The sequence below is a fragment of the Hevea brasiliensis genome, chromosome 16, assembly GCF_030052815.1.
Source record: "Hevea brasiliensis isolate MT/VB/25A 57/8 chromosome 16, ASM3005281v1, whole genome shotgun sequence".
Classification (NCBI taxonomy): Eukaryota; Viridiplantae; Streptophyta; class Magnoliopsida; order Malpighiales; family Euphorbiaceae; genus Hevea; species Hevea brasiliensis.
The window spans coordinates 22,913,586-22,939,287 of NC_079508.1; the positions used below are offsets into that span (position 1 = coordinate 22,913,586).

The 25,702-nt window shown below is 32.5% G+C and overlaps 1 protein-coding gene across 1 annotated transcript in view; it reads left to right on the forward strand.

The window, feature by feature from the left end:
* LOC110654828 (probable ADP-ribosylation factor GTPase-activating protein AGD15) overlaps positions 1-25,702 on the forward strand; it is a 44,344-nt gene that overhangs the window by 1,476 nt on the left and 17,166 nt on the right. Inside the window, exons 2-3 of the mRNA XM_058138346.1 lie at positions 5,106-5,164; positions 9,663-9,753. Coding sequence (XP_057994329.1) covers positions 5,106-5,164; positions 9,663-9,753 — 150 coding nt within the window. The remainder of the gene's footprint in view (positions 1-5,105; positions 5,165-9,662; positions 9,754-25,702) is intronic.

Sequence of the window (25,702 nt, forward strand, 5' to 3'; positions counted from 1 at the left end):
ATTAACTGTGTCTTTGCTTTGGGTTAGGCGACAAGTTAGCAACGCTGCTCATGCCTTAGTAAGGGCAGCTTTGTTAAATGCTAGTCCCACATTTTAGGTGGAGCCTTAAATCTTCTTATGCTTTATTTTGTATTCTAATGCTTTTATACTTGGTTTTTTTTTCTTCCTTAAAATTTTAGGTCCTAGATTGGGTAACTGTGGTAGATTTGCTGACTTAAATATAATATGGATCTTCTTTGTTAGGGTTTTTCTAGTTATTTAAAATTAATAAAATTTATGATTAAAGTTGATTATTGCATAATAAAAGTGCAATTTTATAAGTTTTCATTTATTATAATAATTACATGACTACTTAAATGTTGGCCCCTCCATATTTAATCCTTTGTTTGCCCCTGCATGAACAATGTTTCTTCCATATCTCCTTTTTAGGGTTCATAGATATCCTTTTCTTTACAATCATTACTGTAAATAGGTTTTTTACGTGTAGGAATTCTTCGATCAATAAGGACTTCGCTAGCTACACCATCCCCTAGTCTTCTATTGTTAACCCAATCCTTGTTTCTTTCAATTCCCAAATCACCAAGATGATTTACAATTTTTTTAAAGCATCTCTTGATATGCATGAATTTGAGATCCATATGTTGCTCCAAATGTCACTTCCTTAATCGCAACATTTTGTTCTAATGATCACGGTTTTAGCTTCCCGATCACCATCAGAAGAACCACTATTAGTTGCCACCTCCATCAAGGTAAGTCATCTCAGTTGGGGTGATTTTCCTACTCTAATACTACTTGACACAAGGTGAAGCTCACAAAGAGCATTACTCACGCAACTCATAATGTGTGACGCCCCTTACTTGTCTACTGTATAGTCGAGCAAGAAGTGCCACATTCGGTGCTGGAGCACCCTATCTTGTCTTATCATGTCCATTGTAAATTTTAATATCATTTAAAACAGAAAATCTATATGTAGAATTTTTTTTTTTTATAGAAACCCAGACAGAGCCTCCTCTGTTTTGTTAGCATCTAGCGAGTTCCACTAGTTACCTGTTTTTATGTTTATATTCATTTCACACTTTTCCATATCATATTCTACTGTATCACATCATTCACAATTATTTATGCGATCTCCAAAAGGTATCATCTATTGCATTCATAATAGAAATTCATAAATAATAAATTACAAGTTTACTTATAATCTCAAAGTTTAATTACAATCCAAAATGAAATATATCATGTGTTTATATACAATGAACAAAAGACAAAATCTAGACATACATGGGCCCTACCAACAAAATTATAATTGTCGAGGTGACTAGTAGACACTAGCAAATCTGATCGGCCTCTGTATGAGCACTATTGCTGCTGTTGCTGCGGTTGCTCGGGCTGGTCTCCAATACCTATGCGATTGAAAACCAATGCGCTAAGCATAACGTTTAGTGGTGCATAATTTATAATAACAATAACTAAGCAATTGAAATAATAATTCTATACATGGCAATTCATAATTTCTAGGTATTTTACATTTTTATTCACTTTGGAAGCAATTGAACTTATCAGGATCTTTTTGGTTTACTTATTGTATATTAAATCTTAATTAATCATTAATAATGTCTAAGAAACCTATAACAAATTATAAAAGCTGGATACACGGGAGTATACTAGTTAGATAGCCATATGTCTATCTAGTATACATCGGTCATGTCAAGCATGAAGCTTGCAGGCAGGCATTTGAGCCAGATATAATATTAGGCACATTGGCCAACGGGCAGGCATAAAGCCTGTAGAACAATCATATCAGATAGATTTTATCTGTTAATGATTATTGCTATGGGCAGTACTGCTATCTGTAGTCCCTAATTGGTATACCAATTGATCCAAACTAAATAAATAATCTAGGTATACTATGGGTAATTAAATATTATTACTTATTTATATGAAATATTCATGTCACTTTATAGTGGGAAAATAGGTCCCACAAACCCCTTTCATGTGATTTAATGTTTAATGGCTTGTTAGGGTTAAATTCCTACCATAAGATAATTTATCTCATAAACCTTTGTTTAGGTTCAGTTTTTGTGTCTCACTTTTACCTATCCATTTGATCAGCTTGTAGCCACTGTTTAGCCACACTTCCTTCATGGAAGTTATTCCTCTATGTCTTATCTTTATTTTCCCTTTTGAATCATGTCAATTTGATTTTTTGAACTCAAGTTATCGTCAGGTGACCATAACTGACTCATTTCCAGATTTTGGTTCCTTAACTAGGTAGCTTTTGGACTTAAAGTTTACCTAATTAATGGAATATGTTGTAGTCACTTTTAGGCATGGTGATCTTTATAGAAATTGTTTTCCTATGTCTTATGATAATTGAGAAATTTGTATAACAATTTTTCAAGTTTTGTGAAATTATTTATGGCCAATTAACTGACCTAGACTCATATGCCCTGTGCCAATAGGTGTTTAATTCAGGTCAGTGATTGTAGGTCAATTTATAAGGTTCATATAGGCATAATTTGAGGAAGGTTTCCAAACCAAAGTTGGAGCCCTATTTCTTAGTTTTCTGGAAAGGTATGTCTCATCCCAATTGGATTTATGACTAAAAGACTATTTTAAGGTCAAGTGAATTTTGGTCAGATTCCAGGTTTTGATGCAGTGACTTGTTCCAACTATTTGACCTAGTTCTCTTGATTTCTAGGTTTTGGTCAAAATACCAATTTTGTAGGTCCGTGTCTTCGGAAATTTTGCCACTGGTTTCATTACATTAGAGTTCTTGTAGACCAAGTTATGGCCATTTTGCCAAAATTGGTCGGGTAAGTCTATCTCCAACAGTTTCTGGACAACCTAATTATGGAAAGTTCTGTGACCCAAATTGGGCCAATAATTTGGTTTGGTTTTTGGCATTTCTAGGTTCAGTGGTCTTCAAGAAAATTGTAGCCCTATATCTAAGCTTTCCAATGGTGTCAAATTCAGGTCATTTGGACTAGTATAGAGGGAGTTATGACCAAATGAATATGTACTGTTCATTTGGTCATTTTCTGGGTTTTGTGCAGAGTCATCCAGATTTGGGCAGTGTTTAGGTCAAGTTTTGGACACAATTTGGGCATGGTTTCTTCATGGAAAATGTGCTATTTTGGGTCTAGTTTCACCTCCAATTGGCCTCATACCAATTGGAGTCACATAATTTCAGTTATGGTTCAACAAACACACTAGACTCATTGAGTCCCAACCTATAAAAAATGGCACTCCCAAATATTCAATCTCCTCCAACTTCCTTACTTCAATTTGCATACATAGCACTTCAATTAGGCAACAAATAGTCTCAACCAAGTCAATCTCAACAATTACACAAAATCCTCAAATCATGTACACAAACCCTAGTTTCAAAGTTTCAAACTCAATCAATTCACTCCCTTTCACTTCTCATAAATATACTTATATCAATCATCACCTTTAAACTCATTTACATCATTTAAACATATCAAAGCCCAACATATTTCATGGCTGTCAAAAATAGTGACATCATGGGTTCATGGATTTCTTTTAAATTTCTTAAAATTTCTACTTATGTCAAGCCATTTTCAAGGATTAAAAGAAAAGTGATGGAAGAAAAGCACTAACCTTTTTGGTGACTTATTTATACCTCTTCTTATTACTATCAATAGCTTCCTTATGAAGTAGGGAGGATTTTTTGTGAAGAGGGCTATGGGTTTTAGTGAGGAAATGAGGTGGGATTGAAGCTCAAAGCTTGAACAACAATGGTGGAAAAAGAAGACCAACCAGCCGGCCAAGGAGAGAGAGAGAAGTGGAGGAAGAAGATGAAGGCTTGGGGTTGGTGGGATTTGTCTTTTATTTCTTATATATATTCTATTTTTGTGTACTTTAATTTTTTTAAATTGTCATAAGCATTTTCTTTTCTTTTCTTCTTCTTTCTTTTCTAATTCAAACTCATAAATTTAATTTATGTTAATTATTTCATTCTCTCAATTTTATTTTGACATTTAGGTCAAAATTCACCTCTGGGGGTGAAATGACCAAAATGCCCTTCATAGTGCATATTGGGTTATTTTTATTATTTTTTTTGTATCAATTAATAAATTCTCTAAATTTTATTTTATTTTCTCTAAATTTTTCCTATATTTTTTTAATATTTATTCCATCAATTTATGCCTCCTCACTATAGTTTAAGTGTAGTTCCAGATATTCTGGCTATCCAAACAGACATTAGTCATCGAAATAGTAGAATGTACAGACTACCTACAGTGAAGGCATTGCATAATGTTTTTGAGAGAAATCTCTGCTAAAAATGTCATAAAAAAACAAAAATAAAAAATATAAATTCTAAGGGTTTTATGTAGACATTAGATTTCTAAACTAACCAGAAAATATAACTACTATTTAGGAATTTTAGATAAATTAAATACATTATTAGTAATCCTAAATTAATTACGAAAATAACCAAGTCCTAATTATGAAAAAAAAACAACTAAAAACTAAATCCAAATTGAAATAGGAATACAAAACAAACTAATTTGGCAATCAGAAACTCTTCCAACACAAGTTAGATCATGTTAGGATTACTAGGACCCAGTTGGAGATGTAATGAACATGATTTGGGGTTGTTGAGCCTAAATTTCGCTGCTGACCAAAGGAAGACATATCAAAGTGTGTGTGTTTTTCCCTGTCACACACCCTAGGGCGTGTGATACTCTGCTGGCCCCCAAATCTTACCAACTACATGATACACGCCCGTGGGCATGTGCTGCCTGTTGGCACTTGGCAAACGCCCTAAGGTGTGTGCAAGGATTAAAATTCCAAAGTGCTCCACACCATTTTCTACAGTTCTCAATTTGATAATTAATAAAAAAATATATATTAACATAATAAAATAAATTCAGTTTAATATGATTTGATTTTTAATATATATATATATATATATATATATATATATATATATATATATATATAGTATTGTTCGAGGAGAAATGACACGTGCTACTAATAGAAGGAACATGTTTCATTATTAAAGCTTTTTATGCTAATATTGCCTTAATTTAATTATTATTTTTTTATTTTTTCATATTAAGCTTTCTTTTTGTGTGCAGATTTTAGAGGGTCTTCTTAAGCTACCAGAGAATAAAAAATGTGCTGATTGTCAGAGCAAGTACTCTTTTACACTTTTTTTTTAATTATATGTAACCTAATTCATAGTTTTAATTGTTAATTGGGTGGTTATTTAGTTATAATTGGCATTAAATTGTTTTCGGAATAAATTAGTTGCATGATCAATGAGACCATATGGTGTTTGGTTTGGCTGTTTAATTTTAATTATTGACTTAAAATATATTTTTTAATTTATAAGTTAATTTAAAATAAGTAGCTGAGTGTTTCATAAAACTATTTAAAAGTTAATTTTAAATAGTTTAAGTGTTTTATTAACAGGTGTTTAAAAATAATTGTCAAAATAATAAAAAAGAGTATGTGGGATTTTTAACTAGTTAAGAGTTTTTCAAAACAAGGATAGTGTTGGCACTCTTAAAACATTAGTACAATATTTTAATTATGATTTTGACTTATTTTAATTATTTTTTTTTTACTTACTTATAAGTTAAATCAAACATTACTTATGATTTTTTGCTTATAAGTAGACATGACCGATTTATAAGTCAAATCAAATGCCTTATATTTTTTTATCATAATTGAAATATTTTAATTTTATGATTTTTAGGTGAATGGAATCTAATATTAGTGATGATCCTTTATTAGAAGTTTGAAATGTCATCTTTAATAAAATATGGATAATGCAATAAAAGATATTGAGTTATGAAAGAATTGAAAACAAATGGGACTGGCTGTGAGTTGGTGTTTCCTTAAAATTTAGATGATGGCGGGAAATCAAAGTTTCCATACCTTATATGTGAACCATCTCTTGTTAGTCTAGCTATTTTGTGGGGTCATAATTTCAAATGCTCCTTTTAGGTATGGAAGCATGCATTAATTTTATCATTGCTAATTTGCTTTGAACTTCCTTTAAATGTAATGGAGGTTTGAACTATATAATTTCAATGATCAAAACTAGTTTCATTTGTGTGTTTAGGTAACGACATGTAAATATGATTAAATTAGAGATCTTATTGAGATCGATAGGTATTTTATTGGAAAAATTAGGATTCTATATATCTTAGTTCATGTCAATAGCCTATTGCCTAGCCTTTACATTCATTGGACCATAAACATTAGAACAAACTAAATACAATGGAGTGTAGGCTCTTATTCCTTTTTCGAATGGTTGTCTAGCTATTTTTCCCACTAGACAATATTTGTAAGTAGACAAATCAAGCTTTTCAATATTACCTAGTAAGCTCTCTTTGGCTAATCATTGCAAACACTATTGACCAATATGGCTAAGTCTTGCATGCCACACATTCATATCATTCTAAGAATTATTGAAACTTGTAAATAAGGAAAAAAAAAAAAAGGTTAAATACATACTTACACCCTTGTACTATTTGGGATTAACCTACTAAACACCTAAACTAAAATCATAACATATTTAACACATGGACTTATAAAAATCATAAAAATTAAACACAAATTAGCCATGACTTATCATAAAAAATCAGAAATGGTCGCACTTATTATTGACTATATTGCAAATCTTGTTGATTGTGCTCTAAGTTTTCATAAAAATGACAAAGTTACCATTAATAAAATGACTATCATCAATGAAAACTTAGAGCACAATTAGTAAAATTTAGAGTATATTCAGCAATAAGTGGGGTCCATTTTTTAACTTTTTTGACAAGTCATTTGTTGTGAACTGCAGAAGCATGCAAATTATAAATCTACAAATTATAAATAACAAATCAAATAACCACAATAACAAAATCTATATGCTTTATTCTCTCCACATATGGCTATATCCATGGGCATATCATCTTCCACTATTAATAAAATAATCAATTACAAGCTCAAAATTAACTATCCATTATCTCAATTACACCCAAGTGAACCCTCACACCAAACTGCTGCTTATAGTAAATATATAAGTTATTCCCTCTCATTCTCCTCTAAACATAACCCAACATATTTACTACTTTAACTACATTATACACCATAAATAGTGTCTTCAACTACATGGGTAAGAGCTCTGCGCCCCACCCCCCCCCCCCCTCCCACCCCCCTTCCACCCCAACTAAAAAAAAAATAATAATAATTGATAAGAATTAATTTCTCTTGACTTCTATACCTCTCTCCATCTAAGTTTGAAGCCTTTCTCCCTTCATGGGACTACAATGGGCAAGAGCCTCTTTTTGCAATGGGCAAAAGCCAGAAAAAACCTCTTCACAATAATCATATTTATAATGTTAGTGTCTCAATCCTAATCTAATTAGGAATTAAACTCAATTTAGGAATAACATTGAAATATTAGTTCTACTCTATCAAGGAAATAATCCTCCATCCTATCGAGTTATATTTCTGCCACTTAAATTAGGAAAAAATGTCTTCCAAATCCCATTAGGATTTTGAGTCACAAATCTAACATCATTGATGACATGGCTAATATGTGTTTAATGTTATCAATTCTATAAGTTCAAGTGTTCAATAAGTTATGATTTTAATTGAAGTGTTTAATAAGCTAATCCTAAATTATATAGGGGTGTAAAAATGTATTTAGCCTAAGAAAAGAAATATATATTATTAATGTTATTAATAACATCCATCACAATAACACCATCCATAAACTATCCAATGCCATATAAACTTGTTCTTAATGACAAGTTAATACAATGTTCATGGAAATTCAAATTAAAGCCTAACTTAAGTAAAACAAAAGCGAAAAATAACTTTCTGCTAATTGATGGAGCATATAGAATATCTTGTAGAAATAGGGTTCAACCACCATGCATATCCAACATGTAGGTGCCAATTCCTTTCACTTGCACTTTGGAATTATCTCCCACATATATCCATCATGCTCGATATTCATTAAAATTCCACGAAATCTCCTCTTTCCTTCACTACATGTTATGTGGCTTTTAAGTTTATAATACTAAAGGATGAGATTTAATAAGAAAAACAAAACTATAAACATTTATAGCACTCACATGCATAAATATTATTTACCTTATTTGGATTGTTAAAATCATGAGTAAAATGGCCTTTTTATCTACAGTAAAAACACTTAACTTTAGCCATTTTTTTTTTCTTTTTCTTATAAGGAGCTTGTTTTGTGTTTTTTCTTCATTTTTTTGAAATGACCTTTTCCTTTCCCTTGTTGGTTTGATTTTGACTTCTTATTGGCATTCTTTTTCCCTTGCCTTTGTTGGGACCCACCTAGATGTTTCCTCTTGTGTCCCTTTCTGCATCATGAGCTAGAGTCAACCATGTATAAAGAAGTACTTGCTTTGTTTGATTATGAGCATTCCATTTCCTACTCAAGGTGGCGAATCATATCCTTCATTGTTTTGACGTTCACATTATAGGTCAAATGCATTTTCATTTGCTCTTAGCTCTAGGGTAAGGAATATATCATGACTTGGACTTATTGCTCATTGATCAACACATAACCATCATACCTTAGTTCACTGATCATATTTGATATCTGTCTCACATGCTTGCACATGTTGTGCTCAGGAAATTTCTTATAATTGTTAAATTTGATAGTGAGGGAACTTAATTTTGCCACAAATTTTACTCTAAAATTTTCTTTCAATGTGGACCACATGTCATTATCAATGCCATATTTCCTTAATTTTTGTATGATGTCATTATCCATGCTACTCAGTAATATAATATGAACAAGAGAGTTTTTTTTTTTTTTTTCCCAAGCCTCATATGCCTCACAATCCTTCTTGAGTTGGGTCATATTGCCATCTTTAGGCACTTCCATGATCATATTAAGTCATTATCAATTCCATATTTCCTTAATTGTTATATGATGTCATTATCCATGTTACTCAGTAATATAATATGAACAAGTGAGTTTTTTTTTTTTTTCCAAGCCTCATATGCCTCAGTCTTTCTTGAGTTGGGTCATGTTGCCATCTTTAGGCACTTCCGTGATCATATTAAGAGTATCTAGAGCCTCTTGCTCTTCAAGTGCATATTGAGTTTTAATACTCCATCTCTCATAATTATTATTGTTTTGTTTCTTACCCTTATTGAGCTCAACAACAATGTTCTTAATAGCAGATGCCATTCTAAAAACTACGTGTTAACATTTGAGAAATTTTATACGTATTAATTTGTGCCTATAATTATGTACATAATTATCCTAAAACACTAATTGATTATGGCAATATTAATTTTGCATTAAGTTTAAAGTTCACTAAGTTTTCAATTAATTATCACCATCTAAGGTCCTAATGCATAATTAATATTACTGTAATTAATTGTGTAAGGATCATATTTTTAAATTACATAAATTTTCCATTTATGACATTTCATTTTATTAAAGAAAAGGAAAAATAAATGAAAATTCATAATATTTGAATATAAGCACACTTATTTGTATAAAATGAATAAGTAATATTTAATAAAAATATGTTGTTTCTATGAAAAAAATATTCTAACAAATGAATAAAAAAATTTGGGTGAATCCTACTACTTAAGAATTAATTTGTTCACTTTTATTTTTTCTGTCCCTATTTTTATTTTAGGGCACCACGATGGGCAAGTGTGAATCTTGGAATATTTATATGTATGCAATGTTCAGGGATTCATCGGAGTCTTGGGGTGCATATCTCACAGGTTTAAAATTGTCTATTCTCCCTTGTTTGTGTTTAAGATTATATTAGCAAAGTTTTTTTATGTTTTTTTTATTTTTATTTTTTTTTATGCTTCATTAAACTTGATAAATACTTTTTTTTTTTGTATAATTGGCTTTAATTGGGGCTCAAACTTAAGGCCTCATAAAGTTGAAGATGACTCCAATACCATAAGCTAAGCTCGTTAGTAAACTTGATTAACATTTTGATAAATCTATGTAATGTATGAAATAGTTACAATAAAAAATAACGTAAGAAATAAGGAGAGGTAGTCATAAAGCAATAAAAAACTACAGTAATAAGGAATTGCATAAATGTGTATGATATTTTGTTCATATAGGGAGGAAACTTATATATAAGAGACATTCCTATACTTAGAATTATATAAACAAAGCATTGTCTAAGATGAGAAAGGAAGTAAATTAATTTACAGATTATAATTTAGGAGAAAACATAGGAGAAATCACATCAACACTTTTTAATATTCCCCTTTAAGTTGGAGCATGAATGTTAATAATGCCCAACTTGTATAGAATTTTATGAAATGAATCATTACCAAAAGTTTCAGAGAAGATGTTAGCAAGTTGATGGGTCATAGGAATATAAGATAGAAAAATAAGGTTGGCTTATGTTTTTTTAACGAATAAGGTAACAACTAATCTTAATATTCTTAATTCTCTCATGAAAAATAAGGTTTTCAATAATATGAAGTGATGCATGATTATCACATTAAAGTTAAGTTAGATTCACCATTTAAAAATTTAAGCTAGCTAATAGAAAATTTAGCCATTGGATTTCACTGGTTGTGGTTTCATCTAGCAATATTCAACTTCTGCAGAGGAATGAGAAATAGTAGATTATTTCTTTGACTTCTAAAAAGTAGGGCTATCTCCTAAGAAATGTAGTATCCATATAATGAATGATAAAAGATGAGACAATTATCCCAATCAAAATCTCAAAAGGCTCAATGTTGAATTTGTAATCACAATATTATTAACATACACAAGAATGGCAGTGAATAGTCATCTTGTATAATAGTAAATGTGTTAGCCTTTTTGTCTTTGCTAAACATAAAGAAGAAAGAAGGTTGAAGAGGAAAGAGCATACAGACTACTATTTTCACTTCATATATAGTAGATTACAAAAAAATTCTTCCTTTTACAAGTCAATACCAACTCCCCTAGAATTAAGGAAGTTTGTCTTGCTACTTTTCAGCTGGAATTAAGCTCCTGCACTAATTCAAACAAAACAAAAACTTCTAGAATTCTCAAAGAGGTTCTAGATAAAAAAGAATGCTACTTTAACAGCAGCATATGTCACAGCTCTCTTAACATTCCTCCTTAGCATATGGATTGCAAGAAACTCCAAGCTTTCCTCTTAACATTTCAAATCTAAATTTCTATAACCCTTTCACTAAAATATCAACTAATTGGTCTTCAAAAGAACAATGTAAAAGCTAAAGCTCATCATCTCTTTCTGCTTCCCTTATAAAATGATACTTGATCTTGAGGTATTTAATTTTGCCATGAAACACAGAATTTTTCACAATGGAAATAGCTGACTTATTGTCACATAAAATCTCAGTAGCTTTACTCTGGTGTTGCTTCAAATCTTCAATAACTTCCTAAGCTATAAGTCTTGATTCACAGCAGTTGACATAGCAATGTACTCAGCTTTTGCTATTGATTGAGCCACTGTCCTTTGTTTTTTTGAACTCCAGCACACCACACCTAAACCAATTGTAAAATAGTACCCTGAAGTGCTCTTCATATCATCATATGATCCAGCCCAATCATTGTTAGTGAAACCTAGCAATTTCACAGTAGTGTGTCTCCTATAAAATACACCAAATCATGCGGTACTCTGTATTTACCTCAAGATTCTCTTTGTAACTTTGAAATGAATTTCACTAGGAGACTTCATAAACCTTAAAAGGATGCTGGTAGCATACATAATATTAGGTCTGGTTGCTGTAAGATACAAAAGGCAACCTATCAAGCTTTTATAGATTGTGGCATCAACTGGAGCTGAACCATCATCTTTGTTGAGTTTTTAAGCATTAACTGCTAGAGTACTCACTGGTTTGCAATTTGAGAAGCAAAAGTTTTTAACTAATTCTTTTGCATACTTCTTTTATGAAATGAAGATTCCAAAAGAAGATTGATTTATCTCTGTCCTAAGGAAATATGACATCTTCCCTAAGTCATTCATTTCAAAAACTCTTCTCATCAAAATTTTGAATTCTTAAACTGCCTTGTGGTTGCTACTAATAACTAACAAATCATCAACATACACTAATACCATAAGTAGCTCATCACATTTCTTCTTGACATAAAGTGTTACTTCATTATAGCTTTTATCAAAACCCAATTCAAGCAAATATTCATCCATTTTAGCATAACAGGTTCTAGGAGCTTATTTTAAGCCATAAAGGGCTTTGTTCAACAAATACACCTTGTCTGCTACATTTTCAATAACAAAACTAGCTGGTTGCTCTACATAGATTTCTTCTATGAAATAACCATTCAAGAAGGCAGATTTTATATCTAAATGGAATAATTGCCATCCATTTTGAGCCACCAATGCTAAGACCAACCTGATGGTTTCAAACCTTGCCACTGGAGCAAATGTTTTAGTGAAATCAACACCATATTGCTGAGCATATGCCTTCACTACAAGTCTAGCTTTATATTTGTTGATAGATCCATTAGTATTCGTTTTGAGCTTCAAAACCCATTTCACTCCAACTGCATTCTTGTTGCTAGGCCTATCAATAAGCTGCTAAGTGTCTTTTTTATCGATCATCTTCAACTCCTTCTGCATTGCTGCCTTTTAATCAAGAGACTTCAGGGCTTTTTGAACATCAACTGGTTTTAACAATTCTACATTACGTCTATTATAAATGTCTTCAAATGTCTAGGTACCTCTTACTGCATTATTTTTATCATTTGAATTAGATTCCTCATCAATTTGAGTTGGTTCTTATTCTTGAGGTGTAATCCCCACTCTTGAGATCTAATTTAAATCAACAATTTCAGAATTCTCCTAACTCCCTTGAGAATTCTCATCAACTTTAACATGCCTGGAGACATAAATCTTCATTTTCTTGAAATCCAGGATTGCATAACCTTTTGCATTGCTGCTATAGCCCACCAGTATGCCAATTTCAGCTCTTTGATCTAATTTGTTTTTCTTTACTTTTGGAACATAAGCATATCAAATACTTCCAAACACCTTGAGACGAGCAATTGAAGGTTTGAATTCTATCCAAGCTTCATGAGGAGTCTTACCTTTAATTGCTTTTGTAGGAAGCCTATTTTGTAAGTAGGTCATTGTATTAAGTGCTTCTGCCCACAGCTCCCTAAAAAGACCTTTTTCAAATAGAAGACACCTAGCCATGTTCAAAATAGATATATTTTTCCTTTCACTTACACCATTCTGTTGAGGAGTGTAAGTAATAGTAAACTGATGATGAATGCCAGATTTCTGTAAGAATTGTTGAAATTGATGTGAATTGAACTCAGTTCCATTGTTTGAAATAAGAGTTTTGATTAGATTATCACTCTGATTCTTTGCTGCAGCTTTAAACTTTTGAAAAACTTCAAACACTTCAAATTTTTGCTTTAGAAAATAGACCCAATAATACCTTGTATAATCATCAATGAAAAGAAGGAAATATTTGTTGCCATTAAATGAAGGGATGCTCATAGGTCCACAAACATTAGTGTGGATCAGCTGGAGCTTTTTAGTAGCTGTCCATGCCTGATTTGTTGGGAATGGTGTCCTACTTTGCTTTCCAATTTAACAAACTCCATAAACTTCATTGTGCTGACACACCATAGGTATATTCAACACCATTCCTTTAATTTATACTAGCTTAAGTGAGGTATAATTGGTGTGTCCAAACCTCTTATGCCATTAAAAACTTTCATCTTCAATGTCAGTGAAAGCTTTTGTATCTCAATTTGCTTCCATTCTAATGGGAAGCATCTATTTTGCTTGTTAACTAAGAAAAGCTTTGCACCAGTTGGATATATTATATCAACCTTCTTTTTATAGAAATGTAAAGCATAATTTTATCTAAAAGCTGACCAACATGTATAAGATTGTGACTTATTTTAGGAACAAATAGAACATCATGGATGATTTTTATACCTAATAGAGTCATAACAGAAATAACACCTTTTCCTTTGACATCAATAAGCCTCCCATCACCAATTTTTACTTTAGAGCTCTAGCTCCTATCTAGACCTTTGAAAAATACTCAAGTTGGAGGTCATATGGTTAGAACAGCCACTATCTATAAGCCATACATCTGAGCTCCTTGCTACAAGTTATTCTTCAGCAACTGTGGCCATAAAAAGCTCCTCCTCCTAAGATTCTAAAGTTTCAGCTACTTGGGCTTGTGTAGCTTGAGTTTACTGGTTCTAAGAATTAGGACCCACCTTATCAATGTGGCCAAATTGCTTGTAGGTCCTGCATTGGACTCCAAGCCTATAACAGTAATAATTTTCACCATGATTGGTCTTCTTGCAATAAGGACAAGGTGGGAACTTGTGTTTTTTGTATCTCTATCTATTTTGCTGCTTCTTCTTCTCCTTGCCTTTTCTTCCATTTGTTTGTTTTTTAGATCCACCATCAAACTGAGTCTTAGACTTTTGAGATGCCTCAAGAGCACTTTCACTTGAACTCTCCTCCTCTCTGAAAGCTTTTCTTTGCTCAACAACTTGAAGAGCATTGGCTAGTTCAGTCATTGTGAGCTAAGACATAACCCAAGCATTTTTAAGTGTCAACGTCACTGTCAATATAAAATTTTCTAGAAGTGTCAACATCACCTTCTCCACAATCCTCTTTTCTTTAAATTCATTGCCTATAACCTAATCTGGTTAACAATCTTCATAACCCTGCCAATATAATCTTTCACCTTCTCAGTTTCCTTCATTCTAAGTAGCTCAAACTCCTTCCTTAAGTTGAAGATCTGCATTTGCTTTGTTTTATCACTTCCTTGGAACTTTAGTTTCAACATTTCCCAAGTTTTTTTTGTAGACTCACATGCCATTATTCTTATAAAAATGACTTCATCAACTACAGAATGGATGCAAGCCAAAGCTCTATATCTCTTGGCAGCTTCTTCTAAGTGGTATTTAATTTGATTGAGAGTGGGGTTATCAGGAAGTGGAGGGACTTCTCTTCTTGTTTCTACAAAATCCAAAAGATCAAATGATTTGAGATAATTCTTCATTTTAACAGCCCATATATGATAGTTCTGGCCATTGAACATAGGTGGACATGTCCTGTTGGGTTGATAGAGGCCATAGAAGGATGATTGATAAAGTGTTTAAAGGTTTATTTGGTGGGTAACCTCACTGGTTTTCTCTTAAACACGGCCCCCTTAAAGATCAAAAGGCTCTGATACCAGTTGTTAGCCTTTTTGTCTTTATTAAACATAAAGAAGAAAGAAGGTTGAAGAGGAAAGAGCATACATACTACTATTTTCATTTCATATATCACAGATTATAAAAGAATTCTTCCTTTTACAAGTTAATACCAACTCCCCTAGAATTAAGGAAGCTTGTCTTGCTACTTTTTAGCTAGAATTAAGCTCCTCCACTAATTCAAACAAAACAAAAACTTTCAAAATTCTCAAGGAGGTTTTGGATAAAAAAGAATGCTACTTTAACAGCAGCATATGTCACAACTCTTCTTAACAAAATGAGTCACCCTTGTAATGTGAGTAGTGCTCTGTCTAAATCTTTAATGTTTTACTTACCATGATGATTTGATTTATTACACCTTTTGTAATTGGTTGGGAAGTCCTCAAGCTTAAAGCGTGTAGCCTTTATGTGCCCCTATCTATTGCAATGACTACAAAATAAAGAGCGGTGAGGAAGAGATACATTATAGAAATTTTATGCTGCCATAAAGGCTGCACTTTCTATTGAAGTGAGAAGCTAAGCTCGAAGACCTTGTTGAGTTTCACCTTATAAAATAAGTGAATAAGCTTTTGTCACACTTGAAATAGATCCATCAAAAGAATATGACTTCTCACAACACTATAACATGAAGTCCAGTTAAGAATTTTGTAAATTATTGATGGTGATAAAAGTAAAGAATATGTTGTTTTGTAGTGCCAAAGCAAGTAGGTAAATTAAAATATGTTAAGAGCTCATCCCAATGGCTCTTTAAACTATTGAAATACAAGGTCACAAATATGCTTCTTGCTCCACAATGCTAATACTTATTTGCATATGAAAAATCCTTGGACCAATGCTTAGAGATTAACGATCTTAAAGGTCTTTCCAAACAAAAAGTATTATATTAGAATATATAATGATCATTTTTGTATCATGATGAATTTAATTAAGCAACTAAGAAAACAACATTTCATTGGCATGGAAAAAAAAAGTTGTTTTCCCAAGTTTTGGAATCATCCCATCAATAAAGCTCAACTTGTTCTTTTTAGATAAAGCCATAGTCATAGCTCTACTCCATGTGATATAATTGTCTCTAGTTAGTAGAAAGGAGGTGATCATAACTCTAAGATTTTTAGAATGAGGAAGATATAAATGGTTATTAATATTTAAGAGGTTAGCAAGATCATGGTATTTGGAAGAGAAATTAGCATTTGAGTTGTTGGAGGAATGATATGAAGAAGTGGTTTTGTTAGACATAACTTTATAAAGAAGCCAAAGTAGAGGAAAAAAAAGTTCATTGCTCTAATGCTATGATAAGATACTGCAAAAATAAGGAATTGCAAAATTTATAATATTTTATTCATATAGAGAGGAAGCTTATGTACAAATAACAACTATAATTAGAAATACAAAATACTATAGTTAGATATGTTCAACAAGAACTTTTAAAATAGTGTTTAATATTTTAACCAAGTTTAAAACACTATCTCTTATTTATACGGCTTAGTGTTATAGTGTTCATGCTAGTCTTTAGAGGTCTAGGGAGCATTTTGACCATGGTCAACAAAATTATAACATTATTTTTATATTTAATAGCTGATCCAAAAACTATTTTTATGAAATACTTCTACCTTAAATTAGTATATAAGCAACTAACTACTAAAGCTAGGAAAACAATTTCTTTTTTAATAAGCAATAGAGTTTTATTGATAAAATTATCCAGGAAAACTTAGTATGGGACATACAGCTAACCTAGGCTAACAAGCCAACCCGAATACACCAAACCTATGATGAATCATGCTAAGTGAAATAACTTGGAGGATACAAAACAAAACTAAAAGCAAAACAAACCAGAGCAAGAGTTGAGGACTAATCCAATACCAAGACAAACATAAGCTAAGGCAACAGAGCTAAAACAATAAAGATAAAACAAGACAAAACCATCATAATAAGGAAGCACTTTCAAAACACTAGCAAATTCTAGTTAATGCTAGATAGAGATCAGCATTAGAAGTAGGCAACAAAATCCTCTATCCGTAATAACGCTTGTTTTGCTAAACAGTTTGTATAACACCTCCTACCTGATCTATAGTGAAACCGAGCAAAGTAATGCCACATTCTATACATGGAGCACCTAAACTTTTATTTAAACAATTTTCTTACTTTGTTTACTATTATTATTATTGTTTTTTTTTTTCCATAAATTTCAAAGGGAAAAACTGCAAGAGTTTCCCTTAAACTATTAACATCCACCTGTTAATAACACCAGTTAATAATCATGTTTTCAATTGCAACAATATTGTTAATCAACTCTCATCATGCTTGTAATCAAATTCATTTCTTCATCATATGTGAATATTTACATAACATATATTTAGACATGAATTTGTAAATGTAATAAAGTATTTTTATACTTATTTTACAATCATCCAAAATAATTTTACATCAAATGTTTTGGTACATGACAATTGGAATACAAAAATGAGTGACCAAAATGCATCCAGTGTTGGTAGTGCATCTACCACAAAATCCAAGTATGAGGTGACTTCGGACTTTCCTGTAGATCCACTCCCTCCTCTCTTGTGTTTGTCTACCTACTTCTTACCTTCTGTACCTGCGCAAGGAAAAACCTACGCGCTAAGTTTCACAACTTAGTGATGCACTAATAATTTAAAAAGAATAAAAGTAACAATTGTATATATACTATAAGAGATTTTATAAATAATGTTCAAGGGTTAACATCATTCTCATTATATTTGTGTACATTTTCTTAATTAAATCACATTTAAGGTTTGTCATGTGCCCACAGTAACCTATGACAGAACTATATGGACTGGATATGGAACTCCCGGTACTGAACACTCGGTGTCTCTGACCGATTTAACAATGGACACTCAGTGCCTCTATATAACTATCAACATAGCCTCCCACTACTAAACACTCGATGTCTCTGACTGGTTTAACAATGGGCACTTGATGCCTTTATATAGTCATTCATCAATCCAATAACATAATTAATGCAGTATTACTAATGATGTCCCCTATTGGCATGTCAATCTATCTAAACCTATAATTCACTATCTAGGTTTACCCAGGCTTAATAAGGTAATTATCATTTTTATTTTCACATAATGTAATCAACAATATTTGTATGCACATAAACTTTTACCATTATCATATTTTTATATTGAATACATTTAAATTTCATACATGTAAACAAAATTCACACATATGATGTCCATTGTCAAATTCCAACAAAAATCAAACTTTATGCATTGCTTTTCTTAAGCATTTTGGCCTAGTAATTGCAGGATTTTAATTTAACTTTCTCAATGAGATTTTTAGATCTATGTCTTAACTTTAATATAGTTTTTGAATCACTTAATTTGGATTTAAGGATCAAAAGTTATAGTCAATTAATCAATAGCTGTCCTTAAGCAAAAATTCAACTTCACCAATTACAGGGCAGGTTCTGGACAAATGTTGGAGTCTAGATTTGAATAGGTTGCAATCAGATTTTGCCAATTCATTCTCCATGAAAGTTGATCCCTTGGATTTTAACTTTCCAACAAAACATTAATCACCTCATTCGGAGTTTCCTAGGGTAAGTTATACCCATTTTTCTCTGGATAGTCTAGAATGCACTCCTACTAGGTTCCAGATTATGTGCCCTATATTCTAGCCAATTTCAAGGTTACACAAAATTTTTGGGTAGCATTCCTCATGAAAGTTTTAGCCTTATGTATTAAGTTTCATTTGTCATAAATTTCATGTCATTTGGAATTATAGAATGCAAATTATAGGCCTATGAATTGTGGTTGTCCTAAATTTCTAGTCAAGTTCAGGCAAACAGGGCAGCAAACTTAAAATTTCACCAAAAATTCTAGTAAGAAAGGTTTCATGGCATCTTTTTAAGAATTTCATTTTCATGTGTTCACTTCAATCTCCTATTTGATTCATGTCAAAACCAAGTCTACAACTCGAGTTATGAATGAAAAAGTGCAAATTGTTCCAGACTCCAGTCACAATCAAAGTAGTAATAAGAAATACAAGAATTTCACCATGTAGCCAACAAAATTAATTTTCAGTCATAACTACAAAGTTTTAGGGTATTCATTTAGCTTTCAAATGGTTTAAGAATCACTCTATTTTAAGTTTTGGAGCACAAGTTATGAATTTTCAAATTCAAGTGTCCTGCTTCTAGAAATGCTCAGGTCAATTTTGTAGATTTGAGCAATAAAAGGTTTTGCCCTCAAACACCATCATAGCAGGGGAATTAGGTCTAGCTCCAAACTACAAAGTTTTAGAAAATTCCATAAACATAAAGATCACCAAAATCAAATTTTCCTAGCTCAAGTTATGAATTTTCAAAAGTGACTGGTTCTGTAACCCTACTGGCAGAACTAGGGTTTCATCACCCCTACCAACTATCTTTCTCACCATCTTATATTTCCCCCTTGTCCCTAGTGTTATCCTTACTCACACTTGATCAAAAGTAGAGGTTTTAGCACTAACCTTAAGGGAAAATTGGCTGTTATTCTCCCTTCTCTTCAAATTCTCCTCCAAACCTTTTATGGAATTAGGGTTCTTCAAGCTTTATTTGTTAACTCATCGCTGGGACTTGTGCACATTTAACTGATTTCTAATCTATTTCTTTTATTTTCTTTCAACCTTACTTAATCTTTATTAAATTAAATTATGACTCCTTACTTTAATTTAAGGATAATTCCAGACATTCTAGCTGTCCGAACAAACATTAGTCGCTGGAAAAGTAGAATGTACGGAACTACCTAGAGTGAGGGCATTACAGTTTGCAGCAAAGTTTGCTTTTCTTGGAATGTCAGAAAACTCAATTAAAGGTAAGGATTGAGTACTTACTATAACGGAAGTAATAGTGGAGGATAAACGCTAAGGGGCTGAGCTAGGATTCCTCACCCAACAAATAGCATTTTGAGAGTCTAATTCAACGAAGATTCTGTTAATGTGAAAAATTTCAGGTTTGGAGACTAACAAGGCAAGAGCTCTATTAATAGCCTTTAGTTCTGCAGTATTGCCCTCTTTGATTCCCACTAGACAAGGGAAGATGCAGAGGAAGTGCCCATGAGAATCACACAGAATACCTCCAATAGCGCTAACACCAGGTTTTCCTCTTGAAGACCCATCAACATTCCTCTTCAAATAGTTTGGGGGAGGGGTAGACCAAAATGCTGCAGGTCGTGATTTAACTTGATTGGTTCATGATCGAATGGAAGCAGAAAAAAAATAGTAAATCATTGTGAGTAAAAGGGAAGTTAGGATTAATCGCCTACATGCAAATCAAGATTCTAAAGAGAATTAAAGCACATAGTGATTGAATTGAAGTCTCTTTATTGTTAAACAATCTGTCATTCCGAGCAAGCCATAAAGACCATGTGATCACGTAAAATAAAGTGGACCAGAATTTTGACTGAAAACTACCAAATGATAGGATCATCATTGCGTGAAAAAAGAACCATAACAGTTGGGTAGACAAAATTTATGATCCCACCAATCTAGGAACCAATTCCAAATCCTCCAAGAGAAGGAGCAATATAGGAGTAGGTAAGCAACGTTCTTAGGAGCTGAAGAATAGAAGCAATAATTTTGTGAGGGATTGATAACTAGGATTGAGCAAAGCCATTCCCTTGTGCATAAATGACAATGACAAGCAAGGCAAGTAAGCATTTCAGCTTTAGGTGGGGCAAGACCAAGCTAAATAAACCCAACTGAGCATGAAGTGTTGATGGAAGTAGATATAAGGCACTTATATAAGGAGCTAACTGAAAAGTTACCGCTACAGATAGGCTTCCATACTAATTGATCTTCCATGGAAGAACACAATTGTATAGAATTTAGTAAAGAGAGGAGCTGGGCAAATAAGTTTAATTCCCAAGCAAAAGGATTCCACCCCCATGTTACATTCCATTCCTAAACATCATTTTTCCATTCACCAAAATCATGAACAAAACCATCTGGCAAGTAGGAGATATGAAAAAGCCTTGTAAAAGTAAATTTTAAAGCCATATCAGTAAGCCATTTGTTGTGCCAAAACCTGTTGCGCTGCTTGTTTCCAATAGAGAAACAAATATTATCCATAACTGAGAATCCATTATTATTGATAGATGATGTAACACCCCTCACCCGTCTACAGTGTAGCCGAGCAAGGCGTGCTACACGGCGTGCCGGAGCACCTGATCTTATCTGATTTCATTACAGTTCTTGATTTATTTACTCAAAAACTTTATTTAAGGTTTAGGCTATTTTTACTTTTATCAAAATCTAACTAATTTGAAATTTTCAAAAAATTGAACAATAATCTGACAAAGTGTCGGCTATAATTTGGACTAACAGTTCTTCTGAACCTGTCAAAGACAATTCACAACATATTCAAATTCATAGCTCAATTTATCTCAATAATATCTCATCAGGTTCTCAAAATTTCTTAAACTCAATCTCATTCAGAATCATTATGATTAGACAATTAATTCAGACATCAGAATTCTTACATTTCATTAACTTATATAATTTTCCAATTAAGTACATAAATTTGTCAAGTACAGGATATACAAATGAAATTACAATATACTTAGAATAAACAAAATACATAACAGGTATGATTATGAGCCCTATCTACATGCATTGCTGAGGAGGTGACAATCTTGAACTCTTCTGACACTTCTGCAGATCTGGACTCCAAAAATCTCAGTCGACAGTCTACTGGTTTTACCTTCAGTACCTGCGCGAGGAAGCAATTCCATCGCGCTAAGCATTTCTGCTTAGTGGTGCAATAGTATAACAAGAAATAATCTATACAAATAAAGAAAGAAATAACTCCTAATTCGGATATCCAGAAATCAATTTTATTTGGTATGGTATTTCTAGTATCAATGATCTTATGTACTAGTTTGTTCCTCTTTGGAAGTGCTTAGTTTATAACTTTTCAGTAATACTACTCAGTATTCAAATTATTCTAACTGTATTGTATTTCAAGTCTCTATTGTTCTGCAATTTATATTTTTGTTATGTCTCTTTTGCTAATCTCTTTTACTCATTTATTCAATACTTAATTTAATTGTACTGAAATTTCATTATACTTAACTTAACTTAGCTTCCTGAATTGAATAATGTTTTAAATGACTGCCCATATAGCCTATACACTGACCAGACTGGATAAACGGATACACTAGCACTGGGTACCTAGTACCTCGGGCCGTCACACCATCGATCACAAAGTATCTCCCGGTGTGCAAACAGTGTGGCTAAAAAGCCATATAATCAATCAGGCATTAAGCCGAGTATAATAACACAATCTGTATAGCCATAGGCTATTAAAATCATAGTATGGCATAATAAGCCATAAAACACAGTATGACGTAAAGTCATTTACAGAACAGCTGTCAGAATCCTATTGGCATGCCAACCTATCCAAACTAGTCAACTAGGCAAATTAGGGCATATTACAATGTTACATATTTAATTCTTTATTCATAGGGTTTATACATCTTTATGCCTTTCACTGGTCAATAAAATTATTGACCTTTTTATGCATCATGGATAGGTTGATTCTAGCATCAACATGTCACAATTTACAATTCAATATGTTGTCAATATAATGCAATTTACCCTTTTCACAAGTTGGCATTCATTGCCAAATCACTTTAAGCATCATTTTATGTAATTATCAATTTTCAATTTTAGTATGCTAGATTGGTCTAGCTTAAAGTCCTATTTTCCTTGGTTTTTAGCTTCTGTTCAAAGAAGCAAAATTGTAGCTCTATGTCTTATTGCACGCGGGGCAAAATTTCAGGTCATTTCGAGTTGTATAGACCAAGTTATGGTCAATTTACTAAAGCTGGACAGATTGCACATTTACTTTAACATTTGGTCAATTTCTCAATTTTTGTATGCTAGATTTGTCTAGCTTAAAGTCCTATTTCTCTTGGTACTATACCCTTCAATTCATTTCACTAGTCAACCTATAATGTTGACTCTTGATGCACTCTACATGAGTCAATTCTAATGTTACCAATATGTCACATTTTATAGCCCTTTAGTGTTGGTATATGTTACCAATTTCATTTCCAAGTGTATTGCATTTTATTGCAATTTACCGGATTTCAGTGTACTATTTTGACCTAGCCGGACGACCTAGTTCCCTCAGTTTTCGGGTTTCGGTCCAAACTACAAACTTATAGGTCTATGTCTTATTGCACGCGGGGCAAACTTTCAGGTCATTCTGAGTTGTGTAGACAAGGATATGGTCAATTTACCAATTCTAGACAGAAAGCACTAAAATAGTAGGCTTAGGTCATTTTTAGGTCACTTTTAGTTCGGCCAGTTTTGGTACCTGAACTTGTGCAAGCTATTGGACTTGGTTATGACCATTTCTGGGTTTTGGTGTCTTCATAAGAATTGTAGCTCTATATCTTATTGCACTCGGGGCAAAATTTCAGGTCATTCTAAGTTGTATAGACCAAGATATGGTCAATTCACTAAAGCTGGATAGATTGCACCTTTAGTGCAAATTTTGATCAGTTTTAGTTCTGGCAGTTTTGGTACCTAAACTTGTACAAGCTATTTGACTTGGTTCTGGCCATTTCTGGGTTTTGTTGTCTTCATAAGAATTGTAGATATAGGTCTATTCATGGTCAAAATTTCAGGTTAATTGGACCTGTTTTGAGTGAGTTATGGCCTAAACACTAACTGCTGCCCAAATGGTCAGTTTTCAGGCTTTAAATGCACTAATCCGGATTTGGTCACTTTTTAAGGTCAGTTTCTAGGCAGAATTTTGGCAACATTTCTACATGAAAGTTGGCCTATTTGCTGTCTAGTTTCACTCCCCATTAGCCTCATACCAATTGGGTTCACAATATTGCACTTATAACCTAATTTAAGTGCTACTAACATACACAACCTGCATTTGAACATCACACTTCCAATTTTTAACAATCCTCCTCCTCCCAATACTTCAATATTCAATCAATGGCACTTCTATATATATTGTACACAATTCCAGCAAGAATTCTGGGTAGAATACTCAAGTGCACAAGGCACACAATACACCATTAAACTTCAACATTTACATCCACCCAAATTCAATGTGCATCAACACTTATGTTACACACAAACACTTCCATTTTAACTATACATACTGCCCACAATTTAACACCATTACATTTCATTAATAAACTACATATTCACACACACAAATTCATGATTTAATAGGCTGCCAATTTCAAGCTCAATTGTCCAAACCTTCAAAATTTTGTTCAAAACCCACTTTCACATTGTCAACCTCACATGTACTCTTATAATTAAATTTTAACACTTACAATCACATAAATTGAGCATTATTAATCAACAATAATATGCATAAATTAACCATTTTCATGCTTCTCAAGGCTGCCCCAATTCAACAATTATCCAAGGTCTTCAACAATTCTTTCAAACTCCTAATTCAATCACTCAATCTCAACATATACATAAAGTTAATTTGCTAGGACCTCTAATTACCTTAATCAATATCATTTCCCATCAAATACATGTAAAGATAATTCAAACCTCTTTAGGTTCCATGGCTGCCAAATTCAATCACCATTAAATATTCATCCAGTCCTTCTAATTTTTCAATAATTCAACTCATCTCAACCTTAGTACAAATTTTAATTAAGTGAGGTAAGGAAAACTAGCACTAACCTTTTTTGAGTTTCACCAAAACTTCTTCAAATCCTCTTCTTTTTGCTTCCATTATACTGCCCATGATGTATATACTAAGTTTAATGAAGGAACTTATGAAAATCAAGGCTTGAAGATGGGTAGATGAAGGCTTGTATATGGGGCGGCCATGGATGAAGCTTGGAGAAATTTCAATTCGGCAAAGAAGAATAATGAAGAAGAAGATGAATAGTGGAAAAAATCTGTCCTAGTGGTCCTTATATACTCCACTAATGCCCCACTAATCACAATTAAAAATTACATTAATTCAAGATTTCCTTTAATTGCAATTATGCCCTCCAATTCCCTTAAATTACATGTTATCTTGAATTTCATTTTTCATTAAATTTTCAAAATATAATACCACTTATTTTTCATGGACATTTAAGTCAAAAGTCAACTCTAGGTGTCAATTGACCAAAATGCCCCTCTTCGGGTCAAGTTCGGACTTTTTCGATAAGACCGATTTACTCCTTGTACCGTCGATTTCTTTAATTTTTATTTTTCATTTATACTAACTTTCTAATTTTTCTTTGACATTTTCAATGTCAATTACACCTCAGTAAACCTTTAATTATGTCCTGAAAATATTTCTCGGGGTTCCCCGCGTCCAGGGTTAGTCAACGATCCTCGTCGTAACATCCCGGTGCGGTCACCCATCGCTACGGGTTTGGCTCGTTGAACTTAGTCACATTTTCTCTCTTTCATTTTTGTTTGATTTTTCTTGTATTTTCTTTTTATTTATTTCATCATTATATGTCTGTTCACTGTCATCGAAGTGTAGTT